The sequence below is a fragment of the Leiobunum rupestre genome, chromosome 8 (assembly GCF_980474605.1).
Source record: "Leiobunum rupestre chromosome 8, qqLeiRupe1.1.hap1, whole genome shotgun sequence".
Classification (NCBI taxonomy): domain Eukaryota; kingdom Metazoa; phylum Arthropoda; class Arachnida; order Opiliones; family Sclerosomatidae; genus Leiobunum; species Leiobunum rupestre.
In genome coordinates this window covers 6,097,738-6,110,133 of record NC_143391.1, presented here as the reverse complement: position 1 = coordinate 6,110,133, position 12,396 = coordinate 6,097,738, and the positions used below count along the sequence as shown (strand labels likewise).

Genomic DNA, 12,396 nt, shown 5'->3' with positions numbered 1-12,396 from the left:
TGGGGTGGCGGAGTGGTTAGCACTTTCGCCTCGCAGCAAAAGGAGCCGGGTTCGATCCCTGCTTGTGGCACTGGGTGAAAACTCGGAACAACTCCTTCTGCGTTCAGTTTGCAAGTTCTCTTCCCACTGGTTTAAGGGGTTTTCCCCCGAGCTCTTCGGTTTCCCCTTCCGTAAAAACTTGTTGAGGTTAACGGTATTAGTTAGTGTAGGGAGCTGTTGGCTCGATCGCGTGGCATGCAGGGCTTGCCACCACCCTCCTACGCAGTGTAACCCGGCCCCCTGAATTAAAGGCTTCAAAAGTCGCTTGATGACTTAGGCCTAAGGTGGTGCCTTGGGTATTAGCCTAGCTGATTATTATTATTATGAATAGGTTTATAATGGTTAAAATATAAAATTTCCATAGACGTGAGCTATAAATGAAAATACTTCAGTTCAGAAACCGAATGTATTTATTCGTCATATGTTCAAACGTTCGTTGAAATTGATTAATTAGTTCTATATTTACTCATGAAAAAAATTACATAAATAATGAGTGAAGCATGTTCATTTGGGCTTCACCGAACTTGTTTTGTTTCTATAGAAACCTTTTTGTTGTCGTTTGGCGCTACCTTGAGTGAACTTCATCGTACGATTTGGTTTCGTACTTTTGATTTATATGTTTTTACGATGTCAACACAAAGTAATTTAAGTAAATTACATGTCCGGTTTACGTAATGAAATAGTTTTGAACGGTCAAAAAATACTAAAAGAAACGAATGAGCCTATCACTTTGGATAAGAAAGGTAAAGTCGATATGTATATTAAAAAAAGCACAAGGCCTAAGAATCCGGCAAAAGCCAGCACGTAAATTTTGAATAACATAATTTCGCAAAGAAAACATTTAATAGTAATTGAGTACATTTTAATTGAAACGTCTAACTTACCACCCAATATAAAGATTTGCACTGTTTCTCCTTTTATTTTGCTGTCTTTATGCACTAACAAAGTAACAAGGAATGACGATTTTAACTTTACAAAATTATGGCGCCTTTTTTCCAAATTAATTTACGTTCTGCTACAGATTCTGCTTCTGAATAGTAATCTTCTCTTTTTAATTATTTTTAATCGAAATATTGATACAGTTTTATAAACAGCTTTACTTAGGTTATTTGTAAACATAATTCAATATTTTTTTTAAATTACCGGAACAAATTGTTACGTAACCATGGTAGATGTCAGCCATTGCGAAATTATAAAGGCATGAACACAGCGGGAAATTTGAAACCAACTTTATAGACTTTAAACTAGAGTTGTTAATTTTCCGGAAAAATTAAATGCGGAACATTTTCCGCAAATCTTAAATATCAAAAATTGAAACATGTATTTCTTTTTCATGGCTTTTATTCTAGACTAGTCTAGAGGTTTAGTTTTACTTTGGGATTCGATAAAATGAGACGAAATTTAAGTTTGCGAACAATATTAGGCTAATCATGGAATTTAATAAATTAGCTCGAAAAATTTCCGGAAAAAAGGCCTTGGTTATTTTCCGACTTACAACTCTACTTTAAACTATATGCATTCGAAACGTGTTGCTATCATTTACGGAGATTCCGTGGGGACTCAGGGGCTCGAGCCCCCACAGGGAAAAACATACGGGGGCACCTTTTAAAGAAATATAGTAAAAAATATTTAGAGCTGTACATTTTCTATCACAGGGATGAGGGGTGGAAATGAGGGAAGTGAATTTGCACTACTTTCTTTGGTGAACGTAGCCAAAAAAAGAAGTTTGTAAAGCGGCCGCTATGCCCAAGCACTTAAGACTATCAGCGCCAAATTCTTACTGTGGATTTTTGGAAAAACATAAAAACCAAAAACTGGGCCGTTTTCTTTTCTACCCCTCATCCCTGTGATGGACCCCTTTAAGTTTTAAGTATAATTAATTTTGGAATTAATAATAATAGCCTGGGCCCCAACGGGAATTTTTTCTGATCGCCGCTGCTGGTTGCTAAGATATATACAATTTTTTTTAATTAGAAATCTTACATTATGCTAAATACTTGGGAATCTGTGCTGATGAAGAACCGCATCTTTTATGGATAGCTACCAAAGGGTATTTGAGTGGACTTCCTCCAGAATGGCTTCCCATGTAATATCAATGTAGTTCGTAAGTTTGAAAGATAAACGTACCTACTTAAAATTACTTTTTTGGTGCGTATTTAGCGAGGATGTAAAGGGGAGAATATATTATTATAATATCTCAAAAAGTGTCTCTTCGTGGATTCATCCAGCGGACATTGAATGTAAACGGTTACTGAAAAAATCTAGAAAGAATCCATCTTCAATTATCAGAGATTTCGAACACTTTAAAGATTTTATAGTAGGCGATTTAATTTTTTTTATTAATTAATTACGTTATAAATACATTTATTTTCAGCGAAATAAATACCCCGATATGAATTCCGAAAATGCTCAAAAAGTGTGTATATATTGCAAGTGCTGGTTAACTTAAAACTAAGACTCGTAAATGTTCTATAGAAATTTGTATCTGTACATGAAAAACGTTCAGTCCGTTTTGATCTGGATACTACCAAAGTAGAGGTAATTAACTGATTGACAAACTAATCCCTTTGGACTATAAAATTTCGATGTAAATTATCTAAATTATAGTTTTCATACGAAAGTGAAACTGGATCAGACTCTGATATGGACGATTTGGCGGATAAATTTGGGCTCATGGATGCTGAAAGTTTATCTCCCGCTTTCGTTAGATCGCCAGAGGTTTGATAATTTATAATCTGGATCCCCCAATTTTAATTTCAAATAATTAAGGGTGATTTTAATTTTTGAACTTCAGCCCGACGAAGTTAATTCCCTGTTAAGATTAACTAGTATGGATCCACAACCTATGAAATCGTTGATTCGAAGGTATGGGCTAAACGAGTGTGCGTTTTAATCTTGGACGAATAAACTAGTGCAGCGGTTCCCAAAAGGTGGGTTCCGCGGAAGGGTCCCAGGGGTTCCGAGAATTCGCAGCGCGGCCATCTTTGTTTGTGTCAAGAGTTTAAGATGAGTAAAAAAAAATGAGTTGGGGTTCCGCGAAAATTAGGTGGATAATTTAGGGTTCCATAGAAAAACAAAATTAGGAACCGTTGAACTAGTGAACCAGAATCTACATTGCGCGCTTAGTTCTTTTAGAGCCACGGTGTTCGATATTGAAAATATTTCCACCCAAAATGTTGTGGTGGAGTGGTTAGCCAGTTCTCTCCTCACATCCTCACTGTTTGAAGTGGTTTTCCCCCTTCTATAACAACTACTTGTTGAGGTTAACGTATATATGTAGGTAATAGTAAGTGCAAGGAGCTGTAGGCACCGGTGGCATGAAGGGCTTGCAGTATAACCCGGCCACCGAAATTATTCACATTAAAAGTCGCTAGAAGACTTAGCCTAAGGTGGTGCTTAACTGTTGATTCTTATATTATACACGTGTGCAACAATGTTAATTAATATGTTTAGCTCTAAAGTTTTTATGCACGTGGGTGGAAATATTTCTCGATTATCTCGGTAGGTGCGCTAGTGGGCTATGCTATGAGAATAATCAGGGCCGCCTTATCCATAAGGCAGACTAGGCAAAGTGCCTAGGGCCTACGATTCCATATAATAGGGCCTACGAAGGTCCGAACAGTCGGTAAATGAGAAATTTTTGCAAGACCTACGGAAAGGTTAAAACGGCCCTGAGAATAATATGGATTTTCCTTATGATTCGGGCGCAATAGTTTATTGGTCCAAACTTTAATAATATTGAAGTGTTAATGTTTGCCAAATGTGAATAGCCCTAGCTCTCTTAGTCCGTTACCATCTATGGATATGTCTGAAAAACGGATGAACTTTCTGAAACCTCTTTCGCCAATCGCCAAATTGCCGACTCAAAATTCTCCTAAGAACGACCTGTTAAAAGTCAAAGACATTAAGACCATCGAGGTTATCGCTGACCCTTTACTGTCCACTTTGTCCGATTCAACAATGAAACAAACTTTGGCGAAACCGCCGATGCCGCAAAAGTTAAATTCGGTCCAAAGACCGACTCCACCAAAATCCAATCCGACCATTCTGAAGACTACTATGGAACCTTTTCAATTATCGGATGAAGAATTGAAATTAAAGTTAGAAAAATTTCGTATTTAATGATTTACTTAATGGGAGTTTAAGATTTTTTTATTCATTATCTTTCGCAGAGTGGATCACGAAATGGCTCTAATCGATATTAGAAATCGTTACGAAGATGAAAGAGAAACGGAAGAAGAGAAGTTGCAAGAAGAACTTGAAGAGTACAAAGCGCATTTAGCTGAAGAGCAGGAAAAGCTTCAGGCCGAGTACGAAGCTGATCTCGCGAAGATAAAAAAGGAGTTGGAGATCCATAAAAAAGACGTTCGCATTATTATATATTTCTTTAAAACTATAAAAATTAATCACTCTTACAATAAACATCACACGGAAAACGCGCAATTGATACGTTATTCATTACGTTAATTAATATTATCAATAATTTATTTATTTCTACTAATTAGGGACCCGATTTTTAGTGATCATCAAAATTCCACTATTGCTCGAAGGGTCAAAAAATAAATAAAATCAGCCCGGTTACTCATTTGCTCCCTAAATCTGACGTTTTCGGGCGCAATTGAAGTACCAGCCGGTGACGTTTTTCCTTCCCCCCTCTCGTGTCGGGGAAAATTTCGACCATGATGCTCCCCGATCGCCTCGAAATAGTATTTAGAAGCAATTCTCTTAATTTACGTGTACTCCCAATCTCCCTACTCGTAGGTTGCTCGTGGGTGTGGCTTATTTTCGTTTCCACGGGAACAAGTTTACGTCCGCCAGGGCCGGCGTTAGGGCAAGGCGAGCGTAGCCTGCGCTTTCCGGGGGGGCTGGGGTAACTTTCAGTGTCTCTTTCTGCAAACAGTAACGACGGGCCTACTCTGTGGTAACATTAAGACGCCCATGGTGGTCACGTGGTTATTTACGAGATAGAATTGTGTTGTGTTTAGTTTTGTGGTCAGTTATACGTTTTATAATTTTATTATTAGCTACCACTTAAGACCTTCGAGCAAGCCCCGAGCTCGTTTTAATATCGGAATTAATAGAGGGGTTAAGCCAGCTCTAGGAAACGAGTGGAGAGAACATGTAGGAGTGTAGACTACCCTTACAATCCTGTACGTTATCCCTACACGTTTTCTAGAGTGGGCTTAACCTCTCTAATCTCCCTAATTTAGTTTTTTAATTGATCGAATTTGAAGCGACACTACTACTACATTTCTTGGGCAAAGAGTCTTACCTGCTTTTTTCACCTTAAAATTTTAATCCATAAAATGAAAATTAACAGCTCTTAATTAAGTAAATTTATTTCAGGAAATTAAAAAAATCGAGTCCCAAAATAATTCCGATTTGAAGAAGATTCTAGAAAATTGTAAAAATGAAGTCACCAAAGATCATGAAAAAGTAATTTAAATAATGCTTTAATTATCGCTTCTAATTCAAGAGATATTTTCGTAGGAGATTGACACTTTGAAAGAGAGTTTAAAGAAGAAGCACAATGAATCTTTATCTAACTTGAGAAACGAACTTGAAAAGGAATTCACTACGGTAATTTAAATAACTGGCGTAATTTACAAAACATTTTGGTTTACCGTTGCCCGTTTTATATCTAGAATAAAAGAGCGATTGATAATGAATATTCCGCAAAGAAAGACGAGCAAAAAGGTCTGCACGAGAAAGAAATGACTGAAATGAAAAAGAAATACACAGTAGAGCTAGCCAAAACGAAATTAGACGTAAGCCAAAAACTATTATCATAAGTTTATAATTATTTTTCACGTAAGTGTGTCAGTTTCCTATCGTCCGCGTTGGAAATATTTCACCTGATTTAAAAAGCAGTAAACGTAGCTAGCTGACTTGGGCCTAAGGTGGTGCCTTGGCTGTTTAATGAGTGCCCCATAAAATCGTGCCAATTATTAATAATTTGTTTTAAGTGGGGGAGCTTATCGTTCTGAATATGAAGTAAATTTTACGTCACTCCAAACAGCTAATTATTTAGTAATACACTTATACTAAATCGAAAACCACCTCTTCTGGCATGCCCTGTAGGTAAGTTGCGCCAATAAACCTAGCTTCTATTAAACCTGGTGGCGGAAATGTGAAATTAGGAGATACATCATAAATATATGGAGCTATCTTTAAGGAACATAATTATAGACTTATGCTATTACCGAAACTCTTATAGTTAAATAATGGGTTTAACTCTTTAGCTCGAAAAAGACCTCCATAAGAAAATAGCCGATATGAAGAAAGAAAATGACGCCCAAATTAAAGCTCTTGAGAAAGAACTGCAAAAGACTCAGAAAACTGCTGAACAAGAAGTTACACAAAAAGTAATAAGAATTTTGTAAGCGCCTAGAATTTTCTTACGACTCGAAAAATTTGTCAACTAGCTCGAAGAATGGAAGAGGAGTGAGGAGGCGAAACTAATAGAAGCCGAGCTACAATCCCTCCGCGATCAAATAAAATCGAAGACGAACGAATTGGAACTACAAAATCAGAAAGTTTCGGAACTGGGAAAGACAAAGGAAACTTTGGAGGGCGAAGTGAACGCGTTGGAGTTGAAAGCTAAGGCTTTATCCAAAGTACCCGAAAACGTGATAGACGAAACAGATCCCAAATCTGAAGAAAACTTACAACATCTTCATGAAAAAGTTGACAGCTATATCCAGTATGTTTCTTTAAAGGGCTCCACTGGGGTTTGAATTTTACGATATTTAAATTAAATTATTACATTTCAAAGAAATACTTTGGGCCTTTTATTTTTTATTTAGTAAGTACAATTTGCAGATTTAAACTAAATCTTGCTTATATTTTTATCTTATAGAACATTCAATGAACAGCTACAATCCCTATATAAGATTGTCGAAGCTACTCAACAACGCGAACACTCGGCTCCGGTACATTCAAAGAGTCAATTGGAAGAAAATTACAATTCTACTTCTACGGACTCAATACCCAAAACCTTACGAGCTGCTCCATCTGCTGATTTCTACGCGGAAGAGTTTTCAGACTTGAAAGAGCTTCTCAAACATTGTAAACAGAAGTTGAGAGATTTAGAGCGGAAACGTTTCGAAGTCCACGCTTATGAAGCTTTCGACGTGACAACTAACCCAGGCTCTTCTTCCGCTTATAACAGGTTGCAGCATGAATATGTTAATGTCTACAATGAATATCTAATTGCAAGGATGGGCCATGGATGGATGGGCGGTATCGTTCTACTCGTTTTAAGCCAATGAGGCAGATACGTGAAAGTGACGAACGCAGGTTAAAAACATTGCGTTCGAAGAAACGTTCCCGGGATTTCGCGCATTAACTGGTAAAAAAAATGGTACCAAATTTGTTGATTACCAATAATACTAATAATCAGATAAGGTATTACCCAAGGCTCCACCATAGGCCTAAGTTAACTAGCTACTTGTAGAGCCAATTACCGGTGGCCGGGTTTGAACGCGTAGGAGGATGGTGGCAAGCCCTTCATGCCATGCGAGCCAACAGCTCCCTACCCTAACTATTACCAAAAGTAGCATAAGACCCAAAAGTGTGTCAGCTGTAACTTCGCACCTATTAAAATTTCTAGTGAGACCTAGTCACACTATAGACTGCATAACCTACTAGTTGGAATAGTACTAGCAACTTTATATTTAGTCTATAGTCTGGCGTGATTGTCTCTCTTCGATTTACTCGCCCGTAGACATACGTTCTAAAACGCCTCACTCGGCGGCGCTGGAGTACCTCAATTTTGATGACGTATTTTCCAACCCCCCTTCGTTTCCCTTTTTTACTTTGCGACAAACTCTCATTAACTACTATACCGTTTTGACACACTTTTGAGTCTTATGCTACTTTTGCTATTACCGTTAACTTCAACAAGTTTTTATGGAAGAGTAAATCGAAGATCTCGGGGGTAAAAGAACGATTAAACTTGAAAAAGACGGACCCGTGAAAACTTCTGCACGGTCCTGGGGGGTGTCACAAAACACTGCCGCCGCCCCGGGGACCCAGCCTTCTTAAGCCGCCACTGGGTACACCCCTTTCACTCAACGAAGAAGGAGTTGTTCAGAGTTTTCACTCAGTGCCAAGAGCTGGGATCGAACCCAGCTGCTCTTGCTGCGAGCCTGCGAGGCGAGAATGCTAACCACTCCGCCACCCCACTATACAAACGTATAATATTCTAACTTAGTTTTGTTTAAAATTTTACAAAATAAAATTTTTGCAAAATCGCTTTGGGTCGCAACAATGAAGTAGTGGTCAGACTACCTAGTGCAGTTAGATATTCATAGTTGCAGTGAATTGTTACAAAACAGTTATATTAATGAGCGTAGTTTCATCTTAAAGTTATTGGAATGAGAGTATGGCCAGGAAGAAGGCATCTTTGAAGAAAGCCCAAAGATTCTTGGGCATTAGTACTGCTAAACGGAAAAGACATCTCCCACGATATCAATACGGAGATTATGGTCAAGAGGTAAATAGTAAAGTCAACAACATTATTGGTTTCTAGTTCGCCATTTCAATTGGAGTAATGTTTTAGAGTATTAGCATTGCGAAAATGGCCGAGAAATTGACGAAGCAGCTAGATCACGAAGCTAAAGAATTACAAAAAATGGAAGCACATTTGAGAGAATCTTGTCAACCCGAAGTCCTCATGGTAGTATATGACGCGCTTATAAGTATGAACTGACTTAATTTATGACTGTAATTAGAGAAATCACGAAGATTCAGAAAGTAGTGGAGCCAGTTCCAGCAGTTCCAGCCAGTCTGGAATAACGGAAGGTTATAATCGAAAATATTTACGGAGTAAAGTGGTATACTAGTATTTTCTAACTTTTGAAAGCATCTAATTTTTTCCATTCGCAATAGACGAGGACGACTTCTACCAACCGTACATTCCATATGTGCCTTTAACAATTCAATTAAAACAACATCAACAAATGCATTCCCAACATTTATCACCCCAAAGAAATGATAAGCAAATGTTTAATGTTGAGACAAGAGTAAAACAAGCGTGGGCGGAATGTTTCGGGGGTAACTTCGAAAAAATTACGTGTCTTTTAAGTTATGGTATAAAGTATTTTTAATATTCCAGAACGGTCTGCCCCAGTAATAGCTCGAAATGTTAACCAGAGTAGTGAAGAATTACATGGAACAGATCACGCAAAATGGATGGAGAAAATAAGAGAAATGAAACAAAGGATACAACAAACAGATTCCAAACACAGGGATAAAAGGTTTCCGAATAGGTGAAATAGGACCAATGTGATCAATTCGAAAAACTGTTATTGTTATTGACCAATATGTTTGGGTTGTAAAATCTCTAATAAAACGTCTGCATAATACGTGTTCTTTACGCGTTTAAGTTTTATGACGCGTCATAAATCGTCCAATTACTCAAGTAATCAGCGAAAACATCGAGGAAATTAGATTTTATTGCAGATACACTCAAAACGCTACAGACCAAAAATTGCTTTTTGATCAACTTACAGCGTGAAAAACTCCAACTGCTTCGATTTGGCATTGAACCTTTTGGTTACCGTCCCAACGACACTACCACTGGACTAGCTAGGCTACCACCAATCGACTCCTACAGAGCTCTGATCGCCCGAGGCCTCGATAATCCAATCATAGTGGCGTTGGAAAGGTAACCCAAAGGTTGGTGGTTCAATTCCACCTCAAGGCAATTGAAGTTATGAACGAGTACGTGAAGTGCAGAGCTCTCTTTATCAAAACAGATATTCAAATGAAATCATTGATGTCTTGCAAGGATATCTTTTGACGGGTAATAAAAATAATTTTCGGTCCGGGAACCTTAGTCTCCGCGGGTGTAAACAGGCGCAGCGGGTATTATTAGATCCAACTTCTGTGACAGTGCCAACTCAAATAATCTATTTATAAATCGTTGCGTAACGCCGCGAAAGCCAGAAAATCTAGCCAATCCATTTCTTTTAAAATCAAGAATAATTAAAAATTACTTCCCTATTCGTGTAATACCTGACGCGTTAATTTATGTTATATAAATGTCAGATAAACTAATTTAGTAATGATAAGGTAATTATATAACGATGAGTACGTTGTAGCTGGGATTTAACCGTTGTGTAGACAGACGACGGAGATATAAGATGTGGGCCTACTTGCCTGATGTGCTGTTGGAGGATGTTTTTTCTCATCTTAATATCCTCGACCGCTACACTGCGTCTCAAGTAGGTGGTCTTCAACATTTAGATGCCGTTCTCTAGATGGGTTACTTTAGGATTCGAATCTTTTAAAAGGTATGCCGAAATTGGTACAGAATTTTTCACTCGTCCCGTGTGTGGAGATGCTTTCAATTCAACGATCGAACGCTGACGCGGCGACGTTTCAACTACTATCTGGGTTACCAATATATCCTTGACCATGGACGTACTCAAATTTGTTTGCACCGAATGGGTCGAAACTTCCGCAGAGTTATTCTGTCACCCGTCAACAACTTTTTCAACCTCTTCGAATTCATGAACATGCTCTCTTACTTTTCAGAGTTTTACGACGATAATCCATTAGCCATGGTAAACTAGTTTAAAATCGATTTACGTTTCAATATTAATTTTCACATATTACAGGTGTACCAGTTAGACTTTACGTTCGCTTGCCATTTACCGGCAGGTGCTTCGGAACAGGACCTGGTCTTTGGAACGGGTGGCAAGCTTTTAGGGTCTTTAAAGCGTTTGATGCGGAATTTACCAGGACTTCGGCACTTGGCACTCCGCGACTTGCTATTAGAACGAAGTGAAGCCATGTACTTATTGGATGATATCGTAGAAAATTGCGGGGAAAAACTGGAAACGTTAGTGGTCCTGAATTGTACCAAAGAACCATATCCTATTTTGCACTTTGGGGTCTTCCTTAAGTTGAGAACTCTGGTCGTTTCTCCGCAGCAAATTAATGAAGACGTTCTGCTTCTATTGGGGTATACAACTCTACGCGATTTGCACATAGTTCAATCACAGGTATTTTGTCATATGTCCCATATAGAGTGCGTGGTATTGTCAAGGTTAAGTAACCTGTTCAGAGTTTAATTTAAGTACACGGAAACGGCGATATCAATACCGACAGCCTCGTGGCGAGAATGCCGAAAGAACTCTCCGAAACTTCGAGTCCATTTGGCAATCGAAGGAAGGGTTAAAAAGGAGGTACTGAAATAATATAAGGTGTAAACTTTGTTATTATAGAGTCAGGACTGTTATATATTTCAGATTATATGGCAAGACGGTGCTCCAGTGAAAAGCATCGTTTATAATTCTCCTTATAATCGCGTGACGATCGAGTCCGTGATGATGGCAGCCACACTTTATCCAACTTATTTGGAATCGTACATCTACTGTGGTCTTCCACGATTTCATATGTCGAAACAGTTTCAAGAACGCGGAGATTCTCCTGTGGCACGTATTAAGGATTAAGTCCTCATTGTTTATGTAATTGTTATTAATCCTCCGCGATATTTACAGGTTCTCCTTTGCCGAAACTGTCCCAATCTCAGAACTTTGGTTATAAGGGAGCTCATATCTACGGCTACGGTTCTTTTGATCGCGACCTTGTGTCCGAAAATAGAACGTTTCGTGGTTCGTAAGAATGGGATAATTAAGAAGTGCGATTGGCCGAGAAATGTCGGCTGGACCGATGATTTCTACATATGGTTGAAGACGGCTTCACGTTCCTATGAAACGACCGCTAAAGAGGTGTCTTCCATTCTCGGTTTCAACTGGTCACCCATGACAGATGAAGAATTTAAACTCCTTAAGTTACCCGACGCGGTTTCATGGTCTGTTTAATTCCCTTCCAGAGTAACAACAATGAATAGACAAATGACAACAAACCATTAAAGAACAGTCGAGAAGGGTGGTCTGATGTACATACAATCGTACTTTTAATTAATGAATCATATCGGTCTCCCATTTCGAGTTCAAGTTCCAGCCTCGACCTTTTTAGGTCCTAGGCTAAGCCAGCCTCTAATTTGTTTCATTAGCTGATGTGATTTTACTCAACGCCATTCCTCCACATGCCTTTGGTACAAGTAACCCCTCTCTTAGTATACCTTTGATCTTTCGTTTTAAAGCGATTGGAAAGTTTTTTAGCCTTTTTGTTATATTTATTAACGTCTGTCTTTTCACTGGCCAAAAAAAAACGAAAGTTTTGTCTAAGAAATATGTTGTAGATAAACACATACCTGCATTATATGTTGAATATTTTTAAACAATAAATATTTGGGAAATTTATGACTACCATTTTATGTAGATGGGATATTATAAATTTAGACAACACTCAACAGGTAACCAGGCTTGCTCATATCCTATG

General features: G+C 38.3%; 2 protein-coding genes across 4 annotated transcripts; both read left to right on the top strand.

Annotated features, from left to right (window-relative positions):
• Window positions 1–648: 648 nt before the first annotated feature.
• On the top strand, window positions 649–10,230 carry LOC149932226 (uncharacterized). Of its 3 annotated transcripts, XM_090156186.1 has the most exons (20): window positions 649–782; window positions 2,014–2,125; window positions 2,200–2,356; window positions 2,414–2,577; window positions 2,647–2,757; window positions 2,834–2,904; window positions 3,810–4,139; window positions 4,212–4,404; window positions 5,386–5,475; window positions 5,530–5,619; window positions 5,685–5,807; window positions 6,282–6,404; window positions 6,465–6,742; window positions 6,899–7,210; window positions 8,410–8,536; window positions 8,603–8,719; window positions 8,775–8,868; window positions 8,932–9,096; window positions 9,158–9,311; window positions 10,168–10,230. In XM_090156186.1, the coding sequence occupies exons 5-20, from the start codon at window positions 2,683–2,685 to the stop codon at window positions 10,184–10,186; spliced, it is 2,361 nt and encodes a 786-aa protein (XP_090012312.1). In that variant the 5' UTR covers window positions 649–782; window positions 2,014–2,125; window positions 2,200–2,356; window positions 2,414–2,577; window positions 2,647–2,682; the 3' UTR covers window positions 10,187–10,230. The 3 variants fall into 3 exon arrangements, with proteins under 3 accessions (XP_090012312.1, XP_090012313.1, XP_090012311.1); XM_090156187.1 differs by lacking the exon at window positions 2,014–2,125; XM_090156185.1 differs by lacking the exons at window positions 649–782; window positions 2,014–2,125; window positions 2,200–2,356 and having other exon boundaries at window positions 2,425–2,455; window positions 2,515–2,577.
• LOC149932225 (uncharacterized) lies at window positions 9,547–12,312 on the top strand. The gene is made up of 6 exons (XM_090156188.1): window positions 9,547–10,268; window positions 10,338–10,610; window positions 10,665–11,051; window positions 11,127–11,234; window positions 11,298–11,483; window positions 11,550–12,312. The coding sequence occupies exons 1-6, from the start codon at window positions 10,188–10,190 to the stop codon at window positions 11,871–11,873; spliced, it is 1,359 nt and encodes a 452-aa protein (XP_090012314.1). The 5' UTR covers window positions 9,547–10,187; the 3' UTR covers window positions 11,874–12,312.
• The last annotated feature ends 84 nt before the right edge of the window (window positions 12,313–12,396 follow it).

Coding starts and splice junctions, on each gene's coding strand:
- LOC149932226 (XM_090156185.1), top strand. CDS start 2,432: ATGAATTCCGAAAATGCTCAAAAA. Junction 4,140..4,211: donor GATGAAGAATTGAAATTAAA/GTTAGAAAAATT, acceptor TATCTTTCGCAG/AGTGGATCACGAAATGGCTC. Junction 4,405..5,385: donor TGGAGATCCATAAAAAAGAC/GTTCGCATTATT, acceptor AATTTATTTCAG/GAAATTAAAAAAATCGAGTC.
- LOC149932225 (XM_090156188.1), top strand. CDS start 10,188: ATGTGGGCCTACTTGCCTGATGTGCTGTTGGAGGATGTTTTTTCTCAT. Junction 10,269..10,337: donor ACCGCTACACTGCGTCTCAA/GTAGGTGGTCTT, acceptor ATCTTTTAAAAG/GTATGCCGAAATTGGTACAG. Junction 10,611..10,664: donor ACGATAATCCATTAGCCATG/GTAAACTAGTTT, acceptor CACATATTACAG/GTGTACCAGTTAGACTTTAC.